Genomic DNA, 26,019 nt, shown 5'->3' with positions numbered 1-26,019 from the left:
AACCTAGTACTTTGAAATCGCAATTAATATAATGTGCCTTACAAACAAAGACAATGTTGTTGCCTGCCTTATTAGCAGGGACCAGTACAGTACAAACTATCTGTTGCAAGAGACGTTACTTACAAGATCCGAGGATACATTAATTCTTGGTTACCAGGAAACTATTTCTCTCTCCACTTTTTTCAATTTTAAACATATTTTAAGTACATAAGTTGTAAAGAACTTCAATTTAAAACAATTAAATTACTACTTGGCAGGGTTTTTAAAAAAATAATAAACGGTTTCTTTTCAAACAAGGACGTATTCGAGAATGGGGACATATTTAGTCTAAACATGAGACTCTTAAAACCAATCAATTTCTCTGTATAATATGAGTACTGCTAAGTCATTTAATCAATGTAAAGAAGGGTAAATAGTGTTTCTTAGTTGAAACCGGTGGGTTTATATATATTATTTTATTTGTGAAGTTATTTGCGTCAATGTTAAACAATTTTGGCATTGCTACTAAGGTAAGCAATGTTGCCCAAAGGCCTCTTGTTTAACCTTTAAGTTCAATGTTTTTGTTATGTTAAGCAAGCGAAGCGTGAAACAAGATAAATATGCAATGACGAAAGGCAAGACAGGTTCATCCAAGCATATGAATATATAGTTCGTTCACATTGATATTCACTTACTTAATGATAGACACTTCAAACAAGCAACATGAAATATTTAAGCATAGTATGTGTTTTGAGTATGATGCTTATGTGCATTATTTCTGAGGGAATTAGGGGTTCTGAACTGAAACATGTATCAATATTTAAAAGTAAGTATGCACTTATATATATCATATATACAAAAGGCAACATCTGTTTGGAACTTTCATATCATTTGTTTAATAATGTGAATATTTAAAAGATTAGAACACTTTATGCGATCAGAAAATAAATATTGCGTTGAGTCTGAAGCATATGATAATTCATACAGAAAATAGTCATAAAGCGTATGAATGAATATCAATTTAGTACTGTAGAAATCGTTTACTAAAGTATTTGGAATATTGATATTAAACATATTATGTGAGAAATTCGATTTATTTAATGCGTTGCATTGCTATCGGTTCACATTAAGCATCAAGGTTATACTATGTAATGAATATTTATGTTAGTTCTATTGTAAGTGCTTATCCATCCATCACCTTTTTTCAAAGACATCTCTGTGAATAACGGTGATTCTTCTCTACAGCAAAAGATAAAATATAAAATATTAAAAGTAATAACTGATTAGTTCCAGCATGATGTAACAAAAGAAATAAATTGTTAAAGGTAAATACGAGGGTCGATCAAAAAATACGAAGACAATGGGGCTGTCTATTTCATATTTTTCATCAAGATCATAACTAACAAGTTAATTTATGCAACAATACTTATTTTGTTGAAATAAGAAGTTTTATTCCATTTGATGAAAATGTATTTTTGTTACCCGATTCAAAAATCAACATGCTTTGTCACCACGGCGCACGGTAACGTTGAAATCAAAACGCCAAGATGATAAAAATATAAAATCTTTATGTCATTCTGGGTATTTTGTGCTTATCACCATACTATTTAAATCGGCACTATATCACTTGAAATCTAATTTGTTCACATTCGTTCAAAAATCATAAGTTAGTTCCTCGAACTTTTCATATTTTTTACCGCATGTCTCTTCGTTTACGGTAAGAAAATACCTAAATGTCAGATGACGTTGTTTATTTTTTGATCAAATATTTATAGATATTCATTTCGAATTCTTTCTTACTGTTTCATGTTCAAAATACATTTACCACTACCCCCACAAAATGTGTTAGAGTTAAACACAAAGGTGCAGATAGTTTTGATTTATTTTTTCCACCATTGAGCATTTTCATAGTTTTTATCGGCATTTCCCCCGAGTTAGATCCATAATGCTTAAACAGTTTGTTGCGCCGTGACGTCCGGCGACGTCAATATTTTTAGTCAATTTTAAAAAGAACTATATGTCTTTCGTTACTGATATCTGTTCAACAAATCTATATATACCGTCAGTATTTAGTACATAGGATATCATAACAATTTGTATTTTTAGGTTTCGATATCAGTTGGTTTTAAGCTCAATTTATGGAGATATTTCTTGCAACATCATATGGTATATTGTTGCCAGAACACAAAGTTTGATCATGCGCCGTGAACTCATTTTTGCAGGATTAAATTCTAAATAGTTCTTTGAAATAAAGGAATATATGAACTATATTAAATTTCAAATTGTTTGTAACAATAGCTAAATAATGTCTACTAAATTTAGTAATAATATGACGTTAAATAACATAGCTATGGCAAAAGTCTTCGTATTTTTTTTTATTGACCCTCGTATAAAATATAGAAGTGGGTGCAAAAATGCTACCTTGGCGCTGGCAAAATTATCCGGCACCGTGTATTATTCAAACGCAAGCTTAGATAAACATTCTACTTTTTTAAATTTACCAAATGATTCTCAGAATGTTTCTTCACATAATCTTAAATAAAAATTAATAGTTAAATAAAAATTGATTAATTATGACCTGTCTATTGTAACGAAAAATAATCTTTATCAAATTAAACTAATAAAAAAAATCGGATTAACTTAAGGTTACTTGAAAATGTAAAATAATCATGTATATTTTACCTATGATATCGCTAAACACATAAGAAATATACTGAATATTGAAAAAATCATTTACATTTTCACTTTTTGTAGAAGGCCAGCATAATGTTAACCCTGCTTTTCCATTTTAGCTTTAGTTCCTGGAGGGAAGTATGAGAGGAGAGACGGGATATTCAGCATTCAAAAACGCCCATGTAAGAAGATGTTTCAATGTAAAATATTGCAAACAATAGTACATACATAAATGTATGTGAATATGTGGTTTCATTGATATTCGTGGGTATCAATTTTCGTGGATAAATTTAAAATCACAGTTTCAAGGATACGTAAATTCGTGGCCAATGACCTTAACAATACAAATTGTTAGAAGAAATTGCACTGCAATGAACATTTAATTTCAAATATAAACTTAACAACGAAATCCATAAAATTGGAATTCAACGATGAAACCCCAGTATTACAATGCAAAATGTACATGTAGGTTTCGAGACTTTAGGGGTTATAATATGTGTAGAATCAAACAGACAGTTCATGCAATTTGTATGATTAATGCGTTTCAGGCTGGGTCAATAAAATATAATAGGCATCATCTGTTACCTGAAAGAAATTTTGAAACCCTGCAAAAACTGACAAAAGAATAGTAAAAATAGAAGTTATTTTCATTTGGTTCCTGGTAAAGTTTTCTGGTGGTAAAGAAAAGCAAAATAAAATGTCGCAAAATTTGAATTGTATCTAAAAAACAAGAGTTTTGATAGTCTGATGCTTTAAAAAGAGAAGCAATAAAGATTATATCACTCGTAATTGGAGTTGAAAGTAACGCATCTAGGTAACCCGAAGGTTAAGAACTTTCATTTTACTCTCTGTGAAATGTAGGTTAGAAACTGAATGTTAATATGCCAGCAATTTAGAAAAGCATTGTAATCGTAGTATATCTATATAATTTCAAAATTTATTAAAGAATTTATTTTTTATTAAACGTTAAGGTGGTATGGGATATCTGTTGATATTAATGTGGATTAAAGTACATTGTCATTAACATACTCTTACCGGTTTAGAATTTTTAAATTTTACTATATATAACTAAAAAGAGCTTTTGAAAATATTAGGAGAGGTAAAAACTGTGAAAGCCTTAGTGGGATTCGATCTCATGACAGATTCGTAGTAAACCGTCTTTCTTTGGAAAGAAACTACTTATATAGTGACTACTTACGCTTGGTTTTATTGTTTATTTCGATAAACAACACGTCAAAACATGGAAGTGTTCAATACCACCTTAACTCGAAATGGCGAAATGTAGATTGAAATTTGTGATTATAACATGATTTTGGTTTTTTAATTTCATTTCTATTTGTAGCTCCTGGTATAAGAAGAAAAAGAATATTAAACAAAAACCACATCACACGCCGGTGCAACTGATGACGAGTTTGCAAACAACGAATCTATTTTTTTTTTGTCAAGAATCAATGTGATTTTGAACTTCAACTTTTAATTATCTTGTATCCAATGATAACACTTTTTAAAACAAAATTGATATTTATTTATAAAGTACAATAATATAAGCAAACGTGTGCTTTTTAAGCAAGACATTTCTTTTATTCATTAAAACGGATTTAATTAAAATGCGTGGTATATAATTATGTTTGAAGCAATTAAAGCTATTGCATGACTCAAAGCCGTGTCTGTATATAAGCGATTGGAATAACTCTTGAAAAGAATAAAAACAAATATTTCCGTTTCATGTTATATGAATTCCATAAGATTTGGTGGCGTATTTACTGTAGTAACGTTTTTCACTTTGAATTCTTCCTGCATGTTATCCAGCTTAAATAGCATTTGATTATTTTCTAGGTGGAGTAATTGAAAAAAATATTCTAAGTTTGCTTACATTCCTGGATTATTAGAATTTTCACTACATAGGGATCTTAACGTTAATGCCTACAACGTTTTACAACAGAAGCACAACTGGAGTTGAAAATACGTTTTAGCATAAAATATACGATTTACATACGGTATGTGATAGTTCTACAATGTAAACTTTGGTGAACTTGAAAACAATCTTAGAAGAAAAAGTTTCAAAACACTATATATGAGTTGTCAGTTCTAAAATACATGTACATAGAGAGTGTAAATAAAATTGATGTCTTCCAATTCTTATAAGATTATATAGTTTTCCTCTATCCTTAAACAAACTTCCATAAATATAATCATTTATTCCAAAAAAATGTAAGCAACTCTTTCTATTCAAAGATGATTAAAAAAAACCTAAACTTTATATAATTTTTGGCACATATAAATATAGGCAATATCAACAAAAATATATAAAAAAAAACTTAAAAACAAAAAAGAAGAACAAACAAAAAATATGAGTTCATAATTTTACGTTAATTAAGACTTGATAAAACACAATGTTTTAGAGTTCAGTTGACAATGACCCTATATTTTTGCTAAAATAAGTTACATTTGACAATTCTAATATCGAGAACATATCTAAACAGTATCTTTAAAATACATGATATGACCCACTCTGGTTGAACATATACACTATATGTATATTTTAGCGCTGATAATTTGACAAAAAGATGTCTCTCTAAGCCTTTACTTTGAGGCTCTTGGGTGATTTTATTTTGCTTTTTTTACTGTTTTCTTTTGCAATTTATAGTAACATTAGCGATTTGCTTGCCAACACCCAGGACTTTGGGGTTTTTTTTTCGTGTAAACATACATGTTTGATGTACCGTACTCGATTAAAACAAGTTAGGTTTGGTTTTAGAGAACTGGATGTTCGTGGCTTATTATCTTAATATTTTAAAGATAACGTTACACTTTCATCAAAATAAAGATTAAGGAAAGGAAAATGTTAAAATTTCTACACAAATCAATATTTCATTATTTTAATGGTCCAAAATAGCAGATATAAAATTTTAAGCAGATCTGATCTCAATATTGTATATGAAAAGCTTTTTAAGCATACTTTTCCTCACGTTCATGATCACAAGTTAATAACAAGATATTGTTGTAAATTCAAGTACAATAATTGTCCCTACACTAAAACCAGAAAAGCAGTGGGAAATGCTCCCTCAACCGCAGCTGTGTTTGAATTGTTTCTTCATTGAGAAATTTTAATTGGTAGCTGATATTCATCGTGGAAAGAAAACAAACAACATCACACAACTGTTTCCATATTTAAAGAATTCCTATTAATATGCTATCGATATTCAATAGTTGAAATTCCTCAGACATTGTTAACATTCTGCAATCTTTAATTAATGTTCTATAGTATTAAAGTACAATAAATGGTTATGTTTAAATTCGTCTAATTAAAATTTGATGGATATTAATTAAGTTTTACGATAATTTTCACCAACAAGGAATTTCGTTAATTGAAAGTTAACATATTTCCATTTGGTATTGATGTTGCTTGTTTATTTTTTTGCTGTAAAATTATGCAAACATTTTTTTTCTGTGTATATTAACAATGTTTAGTGAAAACCTTTCACTTGGATTTTGATCAGTGCCTAGATAAAATACCGAAAACCAATACTTATCCTCATGCGACAAAATTTTTTTAGATTCTTAAAAATCTTTCAGTCTTCATTGGAATTTTATTGAATTCGGGATCAGATTTATCTGGGTAACTTAAAAAGGAAGATACACCTTTAGGGTACCTTTGAAACAGATTTTCACAATGTCAAAGATTTTTGGATTAGCAACATTTTTTATCTATTTTCTCGGTACAATCGGTAAGTATTTGAGACAAAATGATTAGTTTTTTTTTCACTCTCTTTCTTTCTTAAAACGATTTAATAGGAATTCTACATACTTTATACTAATCAATTGATTTTAAGCTTATCAAAGGTAAAATCTCAAGTTGAAAGCACAAGTGAGCCTTTCTGGTCACTTTTTGTCCGGTGTCCATCTACCCGTTAGCCTTAATTCAATTGAACTTGTCATTAAGCTTTAATTGTGTGAAGGGATTTAAAAAATTGTTAAAATAAAGGGCCACGCTTTTTTTCAAAGGAAGATAGTGAAGAATTATTAATATGTGTTGGTTTATGTCAACATCTCATAAACCACTCGTTCAAAAAAGCTAAAATCTATGTTAAAGCATCCATGGGTAATTCAATTTTTTTTTAAAATAATGATATCCAGAATAAGGGTTAGAAAATTATGTTGGTCAAATTTTTACAAAGGAATATTTATAGAATTTCATTTATAAAATCTTCTCCTCCAAAACCAGTTGGTAAGAATTTGTAACTTTTTGAGTAGATTCAAGTTTGTTCAATTCATTATCCCCGGAAGAAAGGGGCACAATTCGGGAGGGCGGTTATTTCTTACAAAGTATATATATTTTTTTATAAAACCTTCTCATAAACTTGTAGGAAAGAAAAGCTGTAACTTTTCTGGAAGCATCCATGGATATTGCTTTATTGTTCATTTTCAATTATTAGACTGTTTTTCCTAGACAACTCTTGGGCCAGGTTTTTATATGTTTAAAATATTTTTTGAGAAATATGCTTAATATATGTTAATCATATAAAATTATCCTGTTACAAAATAAGTTTAGTGTTTAACATAAGAATATCTATATAATAAAATTGAAAATCTTGTTGAAGGCCGGTTCTGGGGTATAAATAGCAGCCAATCGGGGAAATGAAGGAAATATCAATTTTCTTGCCACTCTTCACTTCAGGGGATATTTTTTCAAATTTATACAAATATCACCAATTACCACTTTAAGGTAGTTGTTGTGTATATAAAGTTATGTGTTCTGCATTTGAAAATACATATAATTTACTTCAAATATATGTAATAAGGGAGAATTATTCAATTAAAATTCTGAAGTGACACTGATTTTCAAATTTGCCCATTTTGATTGACAGCAGAGGTTTGTTTACATTACACCGGAAGTTCTAATCTCCACAGACGCATTCAAAATGGTTGTTAATAAGATTATGTCTTAATCATCCTACCTCAGCAAAGAGAGAAAGAGTTAAGTCCAATTAATCCATTTATTTGATAAATAAAGAACACATACACTGCATGTAAGCGTGAATGTGCATCCTGCTGAGTCCGGCTGTTATCTCCTGACCGCTGCTCTTAGTACAGTTTACACGAACCTTTCAGTGACCAGATAAGAGTCCAATGCAGATGTAATTTTCACAAAAACAAATTCCAATAATAAGAAATTTTGAACAAAATTTTCTGATTAAATTAAAAAAAATGTGTATAATTATATTGTTTTTAATTTTAAAAAAACACAGTCACTGCCAACGGTGTCCCATGTATTGGATATTTTTGGGGGTTGGGAAACCAAACTCGCACCAAGTTGACAACACATTCTGGTAGAATGTCCCTACGATGGCTTGCAACATTGGTAAACCGAGGGTCGAATTGAAGAACATTTAGTTTTCTCTCTCTATATCTTTCATCAAAAAATACTCCTCTATTGAAAAGCACCGTCCAGAAAAACTTATACTTTTCCTTTCGGAACAAGGTATTTCTTCTGTCAGGTAATGCTGGTTCAGAAGGCCACCACATTTGTCTGTTTCTCCCGTCTGTTATGCAGGGTTTGCAAAAACAATGGTCACATTCATCACAGTTTTGACTTTGTGGGATACAGAATGTCCTCTCAAAGTCGTCAGCACTGATGTCCTCATTCCCAGTTGTATTTTCTTCACATATCATTTCTTCTAACTCCCATTCATTAAAATTGATGAATTGAATTATTGATTCCCTTTGATCAGAGTTCACCCTCAAAGTAATTATACTTGTGTCCTCATTTTCCTCCATTTTGTTACAAGAATGATGGCCAGAATTGGAGGGAAAGTTTTAGGGCATGGGGTACCAAAGGAGATTTCTCTACCATGGCATCATGTATGTGGCCATTTTTATAAGCATTAAATTCTTATTTTCTATCCATCAAAGTTGTTAGTAAATATTTACATGGAAATCTATTACAACATAATAACTATCACCATATTTCCCCCGCATCCACAAATATTTTGATCCCCACTGAGGGCCCACCCCGGGAGATGGGCTGATAAATAGATTTATTGACATTTGGCGGGATGCAGGGAGTGCTTCCCCGCTGTGAAAATATTTCAACTTCACATGATTCATTGTATCTGGTCCATTCCATTTTATTTCTACAAAAGGTTAAATTGAGATTTTTGATGATTGTTTTATTCAAAATATATATATAAACCCTATGGTCTATACACTTAGCTCTGTAATAATGAAATCACTTGATCATAAAGAGTAAACTTTGAATCATATTTTACTTATAAATATACCTATGGAAATAAAAATATGTATCCTGTTACACCACATGAAAAAATGATCCAGTCCGTATTATGAAACATAAAAGTGCAAGCAATATTACATTTCACAACATAGCAAGTAACCATTGTAAAGATATTAGAAGACTTCAAGAAAATGTCAGAAACTAAGAGAAAACGGCCAGGTAATTTCAAGTTTGAGATGCCGATTACCGAGGGAAAAAAGCAGGAAATTATGCAAAATCTTCAAAATGTGAGGGAAGTTTTGGTCAGCAAGTTAGGGAGACCAGTTAATAACACGGACATCATGGAATCATTGCTGGATACCTGGAGACAATCTCTAAAAACGAATGATGATGATTTTAAATCACCTGCAACTTACACTAAAGTAAATAAGAGTCAAGTGAAGCAGGATTTTTTTGTTACATCATTGCAAGCTGTAAGAAAACTGATCGATGTTTCAGCATCCCACGGGAAGTACTGTAAAGGGACTCTTGAAGTTAAAAAAAAGTCACAAAGAGAAGTCATGTGAGTTCATTGAAATTAGTTTGTACCCGGGGCATTAGAGGAAAACACTCCTACATTTGGGCATCATCTCCATACCTACCAAATGGGAAGTATCTTGTTAATGAAAGAATCAACCATGCATTTCTATGCAGTGGAATGTTACCTTCTCATTATTCGAGATTCCGTAATGCAGCAGGACTTGGTGTTCTCTCCGTTGAAAAAAGGGACGCATTTTTTAAAATGTATAAACCAATTGTACAAGAAGAATATGAAGATTCGTGCAACACTGCCATTCTTGAAGAAGTTGGATTATATGAAAACTTGGATGGAATAGACATAATTACTGATGCACGGCATGGATGGCGAAAAAATGCTCAAGACACCAGTGTCGTTGCAATTGGGGAGCGATCGCATAAAGTTCTTAATTGTGCTCATGTAACAAAGGCAGAGGATCCTGTTTCTCAAAGGCATGAGACAATTGGAACACGAAAAATTTATGAAGATTTTGACAACAGGGACATTTCTGTGAACGTGCATACCCACGACAGGAACATGACCATTAATAAATATGTAAGAAAACGGGAAAATGGCTTTACATGTAATCAAATTGATCTATGGCATGGCATCAAAAGTATCAAAAAGGCCTTGACTAATAATTCAAGTGGACCAAGATACAAGGAAGGAAAAACCTGGTCCGAAGAACTTGTCGATAAAGTGGAACCTATTGCGACACATTTTTACTGGGCAGCCAAGCATTGTGAGGGCAATTCTACTACTTTGAGAACTTTGTTGGACAACATAGTTGACCATTACCAAAATGACCACAAGCGATGCCACCTTAGCTCAAGATGTAAACAAGATCCAAATTTTGAACCATCAAAAGTTGTACTTGAAAATCCTGTGGCAATTAAATTACTCAAAAGTGTTATTGTAAATTCCACACTTTATAAATATCCAGATCATTTCAATTTAGGGAGAGATACATACTTTGTGGAAAGTTTTAATAACACTTTGAATGTCTGTCAAGACAAAAGAATAGCATTTGGAAGTGAACAGTATAAAGTGCGTGCTTTCCTTGGAACTCTGCATTGGAATGAACATGTGAATAGAGAACATACTTCAGTATCATTCAAGGCTGATCCGAAAGCCCCTAGACGCTTAAAGGGCAAAAAAAACTATAAAAAGAAAACATTTAACTTTAGAAATAATATATGGATGCGCTATATAAAACAAGTATACTCAAAGTGGGAAAAATAAATAGTGAAACCATGTGCTGCTGTCTTTTATTTCAACACGTGTCTGTGCTATGCAGGTATCTATTTATAGCTTCACTCTGTAATCTTATCAGTTGGGGGGGGGGGGTGGCCTTCTCCCAAATATGCTTAATTGACGTCCGTGTGGATATTCAATTAGGTCAGATCCGGCCTTTAAGCAGGATTTTTTTCTACATTGTCCATTTATTTTATATATAACTCCATAAAGCTGATTTTATTATTGCTATTGTTGCACAGGTGACAGATGCGGCCAAAAGTCCCCGTTTTTAAAATGTCTTCATTAAAATTGTCTTCCTCCCTCTAGATTTATGTTTATGTCAGACTTTCATTTAAATCGGTTGCTTGGTTTTATTCTACAGTCGGTTTCCTTGGCTTCGAACGATCGATTTGGTTTCATAAAGCCTTCATAAATGGTTCCCAGTTGTCATCATTGCAAAATCATCTTCACTTGGAGACAGCAAGCTTATCAGAGAACCATTGTGCTTATAGATGCCTAGAGAATCAAGTCTGCATTTCATTTATCGACCATGAATCGTCAGGAACTTGTCAGCTGTTCGGTTTGGGTGTGGACATCCGCTCTAAAACATCATCTGGGACAATAACAGCTTATACAAAGCAGGGTTACTATATATTATTTACATTAAGTCTTAGTTTGCGAACATAAGTTGATCAGTATTTTTGTCCATATATATATATATATATATATATATATATATATATATATATATATATATATATATATATATATATATATATATATACAATTGGTAATCTTCATTGCCGATAAAGTTAATACATTCGTTATTATGTACATACATGTACATTCTTTGATCTTTTTGGCATTTTATTTATATATTTTATTTATGTTCAGTCTTCAAATCGTCTAAGCAATAAAATAAGCAAATCAAAATTTGTGTTTTTGCTTTTAAATTGCTGTTAAGAGAAAACAGAATATAATTCTATTATATATTAGACATAAGTTTAATGAAAACTTTTATTTTGTCTTTATTAATTTACTTAGTTACATGCGAAGATTTTGGCTATGTCAGTTTAAACTCTACCAAAAAATGTCTGAAACATCATCACGTACCTCTCTCGTGGATGGATGCCAACAACACTTGTGTTTCGGAGGGTGGGAACCTCTTCAGTATCACTTCACTGGATATGATGGAGGAAGTTCTTAATATTACTTTTGATAAAGGTATAGTGATAATTTAGAATATTGATACTCGTATTTATATGAAATGCATGAAATCTTTAATTTATGTTACTTGTCAAGATATTTCAATAATCAACTTTTTTTTAATGGATAAAACATGTGAATATCTTTTTAGTTTGCGAAGTTTTTTTTTTAACACAAGGGGGTGGGTATATTTTAGTTACAAACTACTTATCTTACCTTTATTCCAGCTAAAAAAAATTTCTTTTTAAATTCAAGTCAATATGAAGAAAAAGCCATGAACATAACAATTTTTCCTGTTTAATAACAGAAAACAACTTCAATTAAAACGGCCTTGTTTTCAAGCAAAAAGTCAATCTTTACTACTATATCAAAATAATAGACTCGAATTGTTGGTCTTTAATACTGAGAAATCGGAAGAATGCTGTCTTTTGTTTTATATATTTTAAACATCATTGGTACTTGAAGATTACCAATTTGTTTTTATTTTTTTCAGTTAAGCTTCACTAATTGATAATCAACGAAAATTCCTCAAAAAATCCCGGAAATCGGCTGGATTTTTTTGGATTTTACAATCTTGCACTTGCGCAATACATTCACGCTAACGGGGTTTTTAGTTTATGTTTCCACAATATCACATCTGCATGAATTAACTCAGAAATGATAAATAAAAGCAAATACGGGTAAAATGTTATTGGACTTTTGCTATATATTCTGTTCATATATATTAATGATTTCTTGATGAGAGAAAGTATAAAATAACAAATATACATTTCAACTAAGTACTTACTTTTGTCTTCGTGATGACAAAAAATATTTACGAGGGTTGTCCCAAAATAATGTAGACAGGACACATAATTTATAATCTGTTAACTGGAATTTCATTAGACTTCTATATTTTCTTCAATGACCCTTTGACAAACAATGCTGAAAAGTTCAAATCTGTACTTTATTTATTTCTCGAGAAAATGAATAATTAGTAACAACAAGTTTTGTCAGGCGGCGCAATGTGCGACGTCAAAAATTTCCAGTTTTACGTTGTTGCTAAACCCTCCACATCGTTCACGATAACATTAACGTTTTACTAGTATTTCCGAAAATGTCTTAGAAAAAATACTATCTTTGAACATGTACTCTGCGTGCACATTCAATATATATTTCTAGTTTTGTTTTGTTTTTAAATATTTTCTAAGTACAAACGATCTGTCGGCTCCAAACTTGCCCTGTATTACTTGTTGTCTAACGTCCGTCTTACCGAAATGTGTCGTTCAACATTTTGACGTCCATTGCTATCGTTCGGGGTTTCTTTTTTCCACTTATTGTCATCATACTTGTTCAAATATTCTCAATGTTGTTTAACTACTTATTTACAAAACGCATTTCTCATCGATTTTGTTAATTTCATTGAATTCCAAAGCCGCTTAGGATTTATTTCATGATCTTTACAAAATTGTATCAGTTACTGCTGCGCCGCCTTAAACGCTGAAAACTTCATTTTATTACCACTTAAAGGGACTTGGACACGATTTGACTTCAAATTTTCAAATTTTATTTTTCTATTTTCAATGTTTATACTGATAAATATAGAAGTTTATAATCCTGTGTCAAAATTTGAAAGTCAAATATCAAGTTATAAGCAAGATACAGAGTTCATAATTCTTTGTTTTGTAAACAAAGCTCAAATATTGCCATTTTTACATATGTGTTGTATTGGTGTAAGTTTCAATCAAATGTATCTTTCTTTTGTTGATAATAGTATTTATGAAGATACTGAATTAGTTTAAATTTTTTTTTACACGTCATTTTGTCCAAGAATGGTAATTCTCTACATTACATTTTTTGTAAACAACTATAAGACTCGAGCTTTGTTTACATAACAATCAATTCTTACCTCTGTATCTCGCTAGTAATTTGACTTTAACATTCAATATTTTGGTCAATCATTTAAAATGCACCAGTCAACCAGTTTATACATAAAATATAAAAATAAAATTTTTGATCTCAAATCGTGTCCAAGTCCCTTTAACTTTTCAACTTGTCACAAAACGCGCTATAAAATATTTAAAAGTTTTGTTATAGCCAAAACATTTTCTGAGTAAATAATAGAATTATTATCAAATATCGGTGTATGTTTTATTTGAATTTTTTCATTCGAAAAGTACTTTTCCGCCCATTTTTCAATTCATTATGTTGATTTTAACTTTTTGTTTTTGACATTGCGCCGCATGTCGAATTTCTGATCTAACATGCTTTCATTTCACTAATTTAATCTCAAACAATATTCGATTTTAAAACATTATTTGAATGCAAATTTCTTGAACCCTTTGTGGCACAAATTTCATCTTCCTTTGTCTTCGATTAACTGAACTGAATAACGCCACTTATCTACGCTATTTCGGGACAACCCTCGTTCATGCAAAAAAGTTGCATTATATTTGTTGGGATAGTGAAGATAGAATAAATTTTATTGTAAAAATGAATAATGTTCTACGGACCCAGTTTTACAAAGAAAATACGTGTACGTTGGTGAAAAGGTGTTGAATTCTTCCATTCTATGGATTAAAATTTTTAGTTGATAGATATTTGCAGTCTCAAAAAGGTTTGTTATGATGAATTTGACTGTTATTTTCAAGGCAATTTCATTTAACTTTCTCTAAAATCGTTCCGGAGCGATTCTGCATTTTTCTACTACATTACTGCTATAAGGGAGCTATTCTAACTGTGGTGAGGGCCTTTCCCGAGACACAGTTAGATTATTCAAACTAAGGAAAGTGTAGTGAAATTAATAGCATTATTGTACAAACGATCTGTCGGCTCCAAACTTGCCCTGTATTACTTGTTGTCTAACGTCCGTCTTACCGAAATGTGTCGTTCAACATTTTGACGTCCATTGCTATCGTTCGGGGTTTCTTTTTTCCACTTATTGTCATCATACTTGTTCAAATATTCTCAATGTTGTTTAACTACTTATTTACAAAACGCATTTCTCATCGATTTTGTTAATTTCATTGAATTCCAAAGCCGCTTAGGATTTATTTCATGATCTTTACAAAATTGTATCAGTTACTGCTGCGCCGCCTTAAACGCTGAAAACTTCATTTTATTACCACTTAAAGGGACTTGGACACGATTTGACTTCAAATTTTCAAATTTTATTTTTCTATTTTCAATGTTTATACTGATAAATATAGAAGTTTATAATCCTGTGTCAAAATTTGAAAGTCAAATATCAAGTTATAAGCAAGATACAGAGTTCATAATTCTTTGTTTTGTAAACAAAGCTCAAATATTGCCATTTTTACATATGTGTTGTATTGGTGTAAGTTTCAATCAAATGTATCTTTCTTTTGTTGATAATAGTATTTATGAAGATACTGAATTAGTTTAAATTTTTTTTTACACGTCATTTTGTCCAAGAATGGTAATTCTCTACATTACATTTTTTGTAAACAACTATAAGACTCGAGCTTTGTTTACATAACAATCAATTCTTACCTCTGTATCTCGCTAGTAATTTGACTTTAACATTCAATATTTTGGTCAATCATTTAAAATGCACCAGTCAACCAGTTTATACATAAAATATAAAAATAAAATTTTTGATCTCAAATCGTGTCCAAGTCCCTTTAACTTTTCAACTTGTCACAAAACGCGCTATAAAATATTTAAAAGTTTTGTTATAGCCAAAACATTTTCTGAGTAAATAATAGAATTATTATCAAATATCGGTGTATGTTTTATTTGAATTTTTTCATTCGAAAAGTACTTTTCCGCCCATTTTTCAATTCATTATGTTGATTTTAACTTTTTGTTTTTGACATTGCGCCGCATGTCGAATTTCTGATCTAACATGCTTTCATTTCACTAATTTAATCTCAAACAATATTCGATTTTAAAACATTATTTGAATGCAAATTTCTTGAACCCTTTGTGGCACAAATTTCATCTTCCTTTGTCTTCGATTAACTGAACTGAATAACGCCACTTATCTACGCTATTTCGGGACAACCCTCGTTCATGCAAAAAAGTTGCATTATATTTGTTGGGATAGTGAAGATAGAATAAATTTTATTGTAAAAATGAATAATGTTCTACGGACCCAGTTTTACAAAGAAAATACGTGTACGTTGGTGAAAAGGTGTTGAATTCTTCCATTCTATGGATTAAAATTTTTAGTTGATAGATATTTGCAGTCTCAAAAAGGTTTGTTATGATGAATTTGACTGTTATTTTCAAGGCAATTTCATTTAACTTTCTCTAAAATCGTTCCGGAGCGATTCTGCATTTTTCTACTACATTACTGCTATAAGGGAGCTATTCTAACTGTGGTGAGGGCCTTTCCCGAGACACAGTTAGATTATTCAAACTAAGGAAAGTGTAGTGAAATTAATAGCATTATTGTACAAACGATCTGTCGGCTCCAAACTTGCCCTGTATTACTTGTTGTCTAACGTCCGTCTTACCGAAATGTGTCGTTCAACATTTTGACGTCCATTGCTATCGTTCGGGGTTTCTTTTTTCCACTTATTGTCATCATACTTGTTCAAATATTCTCAATGTTGTTTAACTACTTATTTACAAAACGCATTTCTCATCGATTTTGTTAATTTCATTGAATTCCAAAGCCGCTTAGGATTTATTTCATGATCTTTACAAAATTGTATCAGTTACTGCTGCGCCGCCTTAAACGCTGAAAACTTCATTTTATTACCACTTAAAGGGACTTGGACACGATTTGACTTCAAATTTTCAAATTTTATTTTTCTATTTTCAATGTTTATACTGATAAATATAGAAGTTTATAATCCTGTGTCAAAATTTGAAAGTCAAATATCAAGTTATAAGCAAGATACAGAGTTCATAATTCTTTGTTTTGTAAACAAAGCTCAAATATTGCCATTTTTACATATGTGTTGTATTGGTGTAAGTTTCAATCAAATGTATCTTTCTTTTGTTGATAATAGTATTTATGAAGATACTGAATTAGTTTAAATTTTTTTTTACACGTCATTTTGTCCAAGAATGGTAATTCTCTACATTACATTTTTTGTAAACAACTATAAGACTCGAGCTTTGTTTACATAACAATCAATTCTTACCTCTGTATCTCGCTAGTAATTTGACTTTAACATTCAATATTTTGGTCAATCATTTAAAATGCACCAGTCAACCAGTTTATACATAAAATATAAAAATAAAATTTTTGATCTCAAATCGTGTCCAAGTCCCTTTAACTTTTCAACTTGTCACAAAACGCGCTATAAAATATTTAAAAGTTTTGTTATAGCCAAAACATTTTCTGAGTAAATAATAGAATTATTATCAAATATCGGTGTATGTTTTATTTGAATTTTTTCATTCGAAAAGTACTTTTCCGCCCATTTTTCAATTCATTATGTTGATTTTAACTTTTTGTTTTTGACATTGCGCCGCATGTCGAATTTCTGATCTAACATGCTTTCATTTCACTAATTTAATCTCAAACAATATTCGATTTTAAAACATTATTTGAATGCAAATTTCTTGAACCCTTTGTGGCACAAATTTCATCTTCCTTTGTCTTCGATTAACTGAACTGAATAACGCCACTTATCTACGCTATTTCGGGACAACCCTCGTTCATGCAAAAAAGTTGCATTATATTTGTTGGGATAGTGAAGATAGAATAAATTTTATTGTAAAAATGAATAATGTTCTACGGACCCAGTTTTACAAAGAAAATACGTGTACGTTGGTGAAAAGGTGTTGAATTCTTCCATTCTATGGATTAAAATTTTTAGTTGATAGATATTTGCAGTCTCAAAAAGGTTTGTTATGATGAATTTGACTGTTATTTTCAAGGCAATTTCATTTAACTTTCTCTAAAATCGTTCCGGAGCGATTCTGCATTTTTCTACTACATTACTGCTATAAGGGAGCTATTCTAACTGTGGTGAGGGCCTTTCCCGAGACACAGTTAGATTATTCAAACTAAGGAAAGTGTAGTGAAATTAATAGCATTATTGTACGCTAATAGCTTTGTTATGCAAATGTCATTAATAAGGTGTGTCGATGTGTAGTTACATTCGTTGTATTCGTAAATGTCCGATATGCAATGTCAACCCGTGCACGCACGGGTCAAAGTCTAGTAAAAAAAAATGAATAAAGCTGCGAATACATATCACTAAATAGCGTGTAATTCTTATCAATTTCTTAAATGTGCACTTTCTTGTTTTACAAATCGAGCTTTAAAGGGTACCTGCAGCCCAGCCGATGTGAAACATATGTTAAAGAGTTTATTTACCAAAATTAAATGCAAAAAACCGCATCGAAATCGGTGCAAAAATAACTGAGTTACGCCTCTTCAAAGTGGCTATGTTTACCTGCTTTGGGAAATCTAATCAACAGAAAACAGAATTAGGCGAAAACGAGGCTTCAGCGGAAGTGACGTCACGAGGTCAATACGAGGGAAATTTCCTTACAAAGCTTTACAAATTAAATTCGATTTTTCAGCCAAAATGATTGATATAAGTCTGATGTTTTGAAGTATCTTGTTATTTTAAGTATTGTAGATCTAGAAATTTGTATCCGTTATTATTTTATTACAATCAGATTTCTTTTTGAAGGATTTTAAAATTTGTTATTCTCGTTCCCTTTTTACCGATGAATACGATATCTTAAAACGCTTACATGGGCAAATTTATGTTCAATATTCATTTTTTGATTACATAATATCCTTTCACACACGAGTGATCCGAGATAATGACACAGGTAAACAGGTAAACTAACAAAGCCACTGCTCCAGACACAGGTGTATCTGGGGTATGTATACACAAGGTGCACGAGTCTGGTGAACAAAGAGAGGGTTTCACACCTCTAGACTGGTAAATTGATTTGTGTATAATTAGATACTCAATTGTTAAAAGATAAAGCAGAAAAATAAATTAGACTGTGTAAATTCAAGCATTCGTCAGCTAAAACATGTGTATAGTCCGTCAATCAGTGATTAAAGAATCATGCATGAATCTATTAGATAGTACAACTAATGTTCGCAGTAAATGCCTTTATTGTTACTTATCTAATCACTTAAATAATGACCAAATTTACAATTCAGCAATTGAAACCTTTTTTATGTGAATAAGTAATTATTTCGGATTTATAATTTCTTATTTAATAAAGTGCAACTTTCTTTCGAGCGGTCAGCAATTAAACGCTTTATAACTCCGTATAGCTTAAATTGTAATACTGACAACGAATCATTATGAAATCTAAATAAACTGGAACATTTTGATAAAGGATGTAAATAAATGTTAAATTAAATTCCATTATCGTATTTTTAAAAGAATACGAGACAGACTTAATCATGCAGCCATCTTGGACTTTCGCCTTGATCCGTTTATAATCCCGTGTTTGTTTGTTAAAGAATGCATACTATTTTGATTGTTATTGGTCCGATGTCAATATTATTGAATAATCGGGCGACATCATTTGTAATTTTTTGCCTTATACGAGAAATAGACCCCGAGTTACCTTTTACGAAATATCATTATGTATTATCAATATTATTAATCAGTTAATAATGTCAATGAGAAATCAATCAAAAGAATGACAATATTAACAAAATATGTTTCTTATAACAATAATGCTTTGATTAATTGTCATTTTGCTACATATGGTGTGCATATATATGTAAAATGTGTTACACATTTGACGAAATTCATGAAGCAAACAATTGTCCGAATTCGGCATTTTTGTTCGATAAAATACGGGTTAAACTCAAACAACAGTATAATTAGTCATCCAGGGTTGATAAGGAAATAAAACAACAGAAAAAAATGTTCATATATCGATAAAACTATGCTAGAAAACGAACAGTTTTCATACGAGATTTCTTTTTCTCATGCAGCGGCGTTGACCCCGTGACGTCACAGTTCATCTCGCGCCAAATCGCCTTGATTCAAAACTCGTTCAGGTGTGAAATCGGGTTTTCCCCAAATATCTCGAAAACTACTTATGCGATCGATGTAAAATTTTCAGGATGATGTTTTTACACAAAGATCTCCATCATATCAAAAATTGACCGCTGCAGGTACCCTTTAACGTAATTTTTACATTTTTCTTACAGATTCATCGTTCATGTTAATTCATGTCGATGGAAATGATTTATGGAGGGAGGGAAACTGGTCGTACCATGATGGATCATCTGTTTCTTTTTCACCTTTATTTTGGAGACCAACGGAACCAAATGGGGGGATGAATGAAAACTGTCTGGGTCTCTTAAATGGAACATTGTGTGATATAAATTGTTGGCTATCAGCGAAGTTTGTTTGTGAAAGGTATTTCTTTATATGATGAATAAAAAAAATGAAAGCGAAATGAAAGCGGAAGAGTTATAACAAAATATATTTTGAAAAAGGGCATCGATGTTGAGATAAGCGGCTTAATTCGCATATAAAATGACACATTGTTTGTCCACTTTAAAGTTCATCATTTATTAAACAATGTCACGTAGATATGCGTATTATGTTTAAAAAGAATAAAGATAACGATTTGTAATGTCAGTGAGATTTTCAGATGTTATACAGCATGTACGTATTTGCTTAATTAACTAATCAGATTACATAGGCAATGTATTTGAATAAAGATACAAAGAGTAAATTACAAGTTCAATGTACATATATGAATAATAGACATGATTTAAATATATCTGTTTTACTTATCTTGTGATGTGAATAAAATTTTAAATTTTAGCTCAGGTGCATAGCTATATTTGTTCTTTTTTATCTTTGTCTGTCTGTATGCATGTACATGTATGTTAACTTGACTCATCTGCATTGAAAACATGCACCTTTTTGACATTTTTAGCTTTGAATAATAAAGTAGCTTCATTTTTAAAAAAAAATTGTTAATTGATAATTAAAGCAATTCCGTCTTCTTAAATATTCAGATGTTTCCAGGCCGTTTTCTTCGAAATTAAAAATAACATGGAAAAATAAAGCCTTCTGCACTTTGTAACAGCACTAAGTATGAGTATACTAAATACTAAATACATGAGTGTAGTAGAAAAAAAAAAGCTTTCACTTTCATATTGAGCTTGATGATATAAATTTGCAAGAGATAATACTGAAAATGAATGCATGCATATTATTACTGATATTCATATATGGTATATTTACATTCTATGAATATATCGGTAATTTTTTTCTGAAAGAAATTCGATCAAATCCTGTACATTTTACAGCTAAAGCATCCCCAAATTACAATGTATTTAGTCTTTTTTAAATACATGTAGTCCACGTAGGAATATTTGCTGTTCTTGATCTTGTTAAAGTGAATCCCTCCTCAGCAATTTTACATCTTTTTTTTCAATTATTAGTTTATGTCCTAATATATATCATAAAGTTAGAAAACCTAAAGTCGTCTTAAATACTTCCTCTTCTTACTAAAATCCCTACATGTACACCCCTTTTTTCACAAGTTTCAGCTAACTTTCAATATTTGCAATTTCATATATAATGTTAAAGCAGGTTTGAAATGTACATTTTTAAATCATAAAAAGTAAAAAGCACATGTTCAAACTACTATTCGTTAACAAATTCAACATCGTGAAGCGTTTAGCAGTTAAAGATCAAAACATTCTAAACTTGTAATTTTATTAACTCAAGGTATATTCAATAATTCTATGCCTAACTGGTATTGATAACAACATATTTTCAATAAAATGTATGCAATTTTCATGATAATGCCACTTTATTAGGAACACACCTTAAAACTACAACTATCTTATTTTTGTCTACTTCTGTGCCAACCATTTCTTAACATATTGATTCTAGTTAACGTGACGAACATTGTTAATATTGTCAATGTTTACTACACGTAATGCTCGGTTTTAGTCATGATCAATCACATGAAATCGGAATGAAATTCGCGTCAGACTTTCCTCAGTTGAGTAAATTTTGCACATTGAAAAAGCCTCTATTAAGCAAACAACAACACACGACTGACGAAGATAAATTGCAGTAAGTCACTTGGCTGACGCAAAAGCACTTTTCATTAGTCAACAATCTCATGAATCAACTGTTCTCGAATTTAGAAAATAGACAGGTTTTTTCTTATTTCTTTTTTCTACTTTATTTAGTAGTATGTTGCAACAAGTAATTCGACGCGTAGGTAATCAATTAGTAAAACCATGATTAAAATCTAAAAATAATGATTACAACATCTCACGGTTTGAGTATATATTAAGTTAACCAAACATTGACTGTTAGTAGTCTTGATGATGTTCAACTATTTTATTGTTGTGATGATTTTCTCATCACTCTACTTGTCCAGAGGACAAACTACAAATAAACCTTTGACAACGAATAAAAGTGTTGAAAATACAGAAGAACCAAGAACTACACCGAAAGGTAACTCATTTTATCATTTTTTTATCCATTGAATACATGTATTGATAGAAAATTACAATGATAAAAAATGAATAAAATAATATAAAATTCATTCGCTTTAAATTTAAAGTTTTTAGCCACGGGATTTAAGTGTTGTTTAATCTGACATCTGTAGGAAATTATCCTCTTCAAAAATTTAACATATAGAAAATCCATTTTTCAATTTCAGTTTTTGAGGATTCTAGGCCAAATAGTGTGTTTTTCATTGAGCCTATCATTAGAAGACCCCGATTACAAAGAGTCCAGAGGATAGAGCTAGCCGATCCTTGAATATTAAACTATAATAGAAAGGCGAACCGAACCCATTCTTATTAAGAACAGCCCTTCTGAAGCAGTCATGAAATTCATACAACCAGCATGTATTCGGTGCACGTAATATATATCTAACGCTGTCTGTGAATTATGTAATGCATGACCGACAAATGAAGTGCTAGTATAACATTTATATACTTGTTGTTATTTTTCAGTCTTTTTTACTTTATATATTTACATTTCCAACTGTCTTTTTCTGTAATAACATTACGAATCAATTTTCAAACGTATAGCCGAATAATTCATAAAAGTCTTAGATGTGCGTCACAAAATGGGCATGTCCTATAGCATGATCGAAAAACGGCATTGGCTGCGCCGCGTAGTAATACATGTGTTAGATGAACCTGTAAATGAAAAGAAAAATGGTTTTAAATTGTTGTTTTAAAGTGTACAAATTAAAAATAGTATAAAATTAATGTAAGTAAAAAAAAAATCATTCTTTGTATATTTTGAGGTGATACTTTTGGTCGGAGCGTGTTCAAATCTATCACAAAGTACTTCGGGCTTTCCTAATATCTTAATTCCTTAAACAACATGATCGATAACTACAGTTTTATACACAGAATTAAGATAAAAGAAAAGCCTTCATGGGTTTGATGTTTCGTACAAAAACGAAAAACAGTAACAATATGGCAGAATTAATATTGTCATTCGTGTTTGACTACTATTTTAATTCTCTTAACACTGTTTTTCTCTTTGGGGTGCTATTAATCTGTAAACTACGAATGTGCACTTTCCTGGACTTGACATGTACGCTTTTAAGGAGGTTGGCACCTGAAATACTAGAAATATCAATTATAGAAAAAAAAAACATGGGGTCCTACGAGTTTATTTATTTTATTGTGACCTATGTCTCATGCCATTTTCCATTATTTTTGTTTTTGAGATATGGGGTCCCAAACAAAAATGATAATTTTTCTGAAATTATTGCTTAAATTTGGTATGGAAATTGATATTTGAAGAAATCAAACAAATATTTATAGTTTGAACTATTATTTAGCTATGATTTCAAAAGAGTATGAAGTTGAACATATATAGTAAATATAAAAGTAATTATATCTAAGTCAAAGATGAATAAACCTTGCTTTACTGATGGCTTCAAATACCAGTACATGATGAATATAACAGCAAATTTAGAGATTGTGACAAACTTTTGGAGTAATCAATTTATAACGCAAATGAAAAATTATAGTTATGCCAACTTTCCAAAATGTTGCATACAAATAGACATACATTTCATGTTTCATATAAAAGTAAATAAAAGTAGGGGTCACATCTAAAAAATAAAATGAGATATGGCATGAAATAAGCTAATTTTAGGCAAAGTTGGAGTTCATATTTTCTCGACTTTTATGAAATATAAGCTAAAAATGCCAAAATATATCGATATAAGTATCAAAATATTGTTCAAAAATGTTTTGCAGAACAACATGGATATATCGTAATACACAAACGTTCTGGAAGTTTAGATTGCGCTGAAAATTAGGAGTCTAAGGTAACAGTACTTTAATACAACTAAGTTATGAATTCTGTTCATTTTCTTCTTGAAAACCTTCCGCCACAAAATATAGTCCCTTACTAAACTCGGTAAATATATTTTTCTTTTAACAGTTTTATTTAATATGGTTTATTTGGCATTTTAAAATATAAATTTACAAATAAAATCAATATATGATACAAATCTTTTAGATAAGAGGTGACATAAACGAGTTACCCAAAAAGTGAAGAGCGAACGTTTTTAAGCTAAAGCGTATTGGGATGTGACCATGTTTATTAGTATTGATGTCTCGGAAGAAACTTGTATACACAGCACATTAAAGTATTTCCTTTTGGAATATTTACAATTTTATTGTAGACATTAGATTTAACTAAGGATTAGGGACTCATTTTCTGTGTATTATGAGGTACCCTTGATGTTTTTATGGTTAAATCCGTAAAATGTTTGTTTAAATTGGAAGATGAATATGTAAACATTCAAAATGAAGTTAAATATCGGTATGTTGCAAATATTTTGTTCATGCTGTAGGAGCTAATACAGGTACACTATCAACGCAATTATCGCGACGACTGCTCTCGAATCAAACATCACATTTTTTTTTACTGATTTCTATATAATAAAGCAATTTTTTAAACAAATTATTCGCAATCCTTTGTTTTATGTATTTTAATATTTAAAGGCCATTTAAACTTGCCAGTATGAAAGCCATCACATTTAGAGTGAATTTTGATACATTTTTTCAACCACGAATAAGTACAGTTTAGCAACATAATACGTCAATCACTTTTGAAATAATGGTGCAAACTCATTGAAAATCGGTAGATATGTAACTCATTATATATCCTATCAAAATCTGCAAAGAAATGATTACCTTGCCAGGTGAAAAATAATGAAGTGTAGTCTGTCAACTTTTCCTATGTACGGTTTTATCAGTTTTTCATTGAATTCAGCGATTTCAACTCAAACTACCCTCTATAAATTGTTAAACATTAGTTTCATTTCACTTTTCATAGCTTAAAATGTGTAAAACACAAGTTAAATTAAGAAATATTGGCAAAACCATACATCACATAACACTTATATTATAACCGATAACGGTAAAATATTCCGGCATACTCCCAATGACGTCATGCGACAATCGAAAGACCTTAAATGCGGTCAGAACTTGTTCAAATCCAACAAAAGGCTTTATAATCATGACAGTTTTTACCATATCCTGAACCGTATTTAATCACCTCATAAAATTCAATTTATAGTTCCTGCTCGCCTATTATATTAACATTTTTAACAATCGTTCAATAAAATGTTGAGTATTGAAATTTTGACGTTATTTTGATTTTGTATATTCGGAAGTCACTCGGAATACCTCGCACAGTTTATCAACGTTATCTTCCGGGTTTGTTGCAATACACAATCCCCGTAGACGTCACATATTTTAGCCGTATATTCAATCCTGATAAGCTGGAGGGGGCGTTTCAGAAGAGAACTCTTAAAAAATTTTTTTATAATTTTGAAAGGACATCGTTTGAACCCTTAGGTATAAACAAATACTGATTATCGAGTATTTAATCAAAATGTGAATCGATGATATCTTGGGACATAGTTCAGTAGATAAAAAGACCATAAAAACACCATACTTACATTGGAATTAACAAAGTTTTCTTAGATTCTTGATAACAATATATATATAAAGTTATATTTGAACAAATTTATGTATACAGCACATTTAAGACTTATTTATCAGTTTTAACAAACATGCTTTCATTAGTTCATTGCTCTGCTCTGCTCTCCATTCCAATTTTATTAATTTTTTTACTACTAGCAAATGATAACATTAAAGGATTTATAGATTAGCAAATTGACAATTAAGTGGCATACAGCTCATATTGAATTCAGAAATTCT

The 26,019-nt window shown here is 30.7% G+C and overlaps 1 protein-coding gene and 2 long non-coding RNA genes across 4 annotated transcripts; all 3 read left to right on the top strand.

Annotated features, from left to right (window-relative positions):
* Positions 1-667: 667 nt before the first annotated feature.
* Positions 668-4,397, top strand: LOC128157949 (uncharacterized). The gene is made up of 3 exons (XR_008239886.1): positions 668-805; positions 2,772-2,834; positions 3,995-4,397. It is a non-coding gene; the product is annotated as an uncharacterized LOC128157949 (long non-coding RNA).
* A 92-nt stretch (positions 4,398-4,489) lies between these two features.
* On the top strand, positions 4,490-20,627 carry LOC128158270 (C-type lectin domain family 17, member A-like). Of its 2 annotated transcripts, none has more exons than XR_008239942.1 (4): positions 4,490-4,649; positions 11,059-11,319; positions 11,721-11,900; positions 19,984-20,627. XR_008239942.1 is itself a non-coding variant. In XM_052821029.1 (4 exons), the coding sequence occupies exons 1-4, from the start codon at positions 6,326-6,328 to the stop codon at positions 20,208-20,210; spliced, it is 723 nt and encodes a 240-aa protein (XP_052676989.1). In that variant the 5' UTR covers positions 6,117-6,325; the 3' UTR covers positions 20,211-20,627. The 2 variants fall into 2 exon arrangements, 1 of the variants encoding a protein (XP_052676989.1); XM_052821029.1 differs by lacking the exon at positions 4,490-4,649 and adding an exon at positions 6,117-6,380.
* A 1,513-nt stretch (positions 20,628-22,140) lies between these two features.
* LOC128158301 (uncharacterized) lies at positions 22,141-22,751 on the top strand. Its single transcript, XR_008239957.1, has 2 exons — positions 22,141-22,267; positions 22,476-22,751. It is a non-coding gene; the product is annotated as an uncharacterized LOC128158301 (long non-coding RNA).
* The last annotated feature ends 3,268 nt before the right edge of the window (positions 22,752-26,019 follow it).

This window comes from Crassostrea angulata, chromosome 8 (assembly GCF_025612915.1).
Source record: "Crassostrea angulata isolate pt1a10 chromosome 8, ASM2561291v2, whole genome shotgun sequence".
NCBI lineage: Eukaryota > Metazoa > Mollusca > Bivalvia > Ostreida > Ostreidae > Magallana > Magallana angulata.
This window is presented reverse-complemented; position numbering and strand designations above follow the sequence as displayed.

What these genes read in the sequence shown, in the direction of transcription:
- LOC128158270 (XM_052821029.1), top strand. Translation starts at nt 6,326, where the DNA reads ATGTCAAAGATTTTTGGATTAGCAACATTTTTTATCTATTTTCTCGGT. An exon ending in CTATTTTCTCGGTACAATCG is followed by an intron (nt 6,381 to 11,058) that starts GTAAGTATTTGA and finishes TTTATTCTACAG; the next exon opens with TCGGTTTCCTTGGCTTCGAA. An exon ending in AACAGCTTATACAAAGCAGG is followed by an intron (nt 11,320 to 11,720) that starts GTTACTATATAT and finishes TAATTTACTTAG; the next exon opens with TTACATGCGAAGATTTTGGC.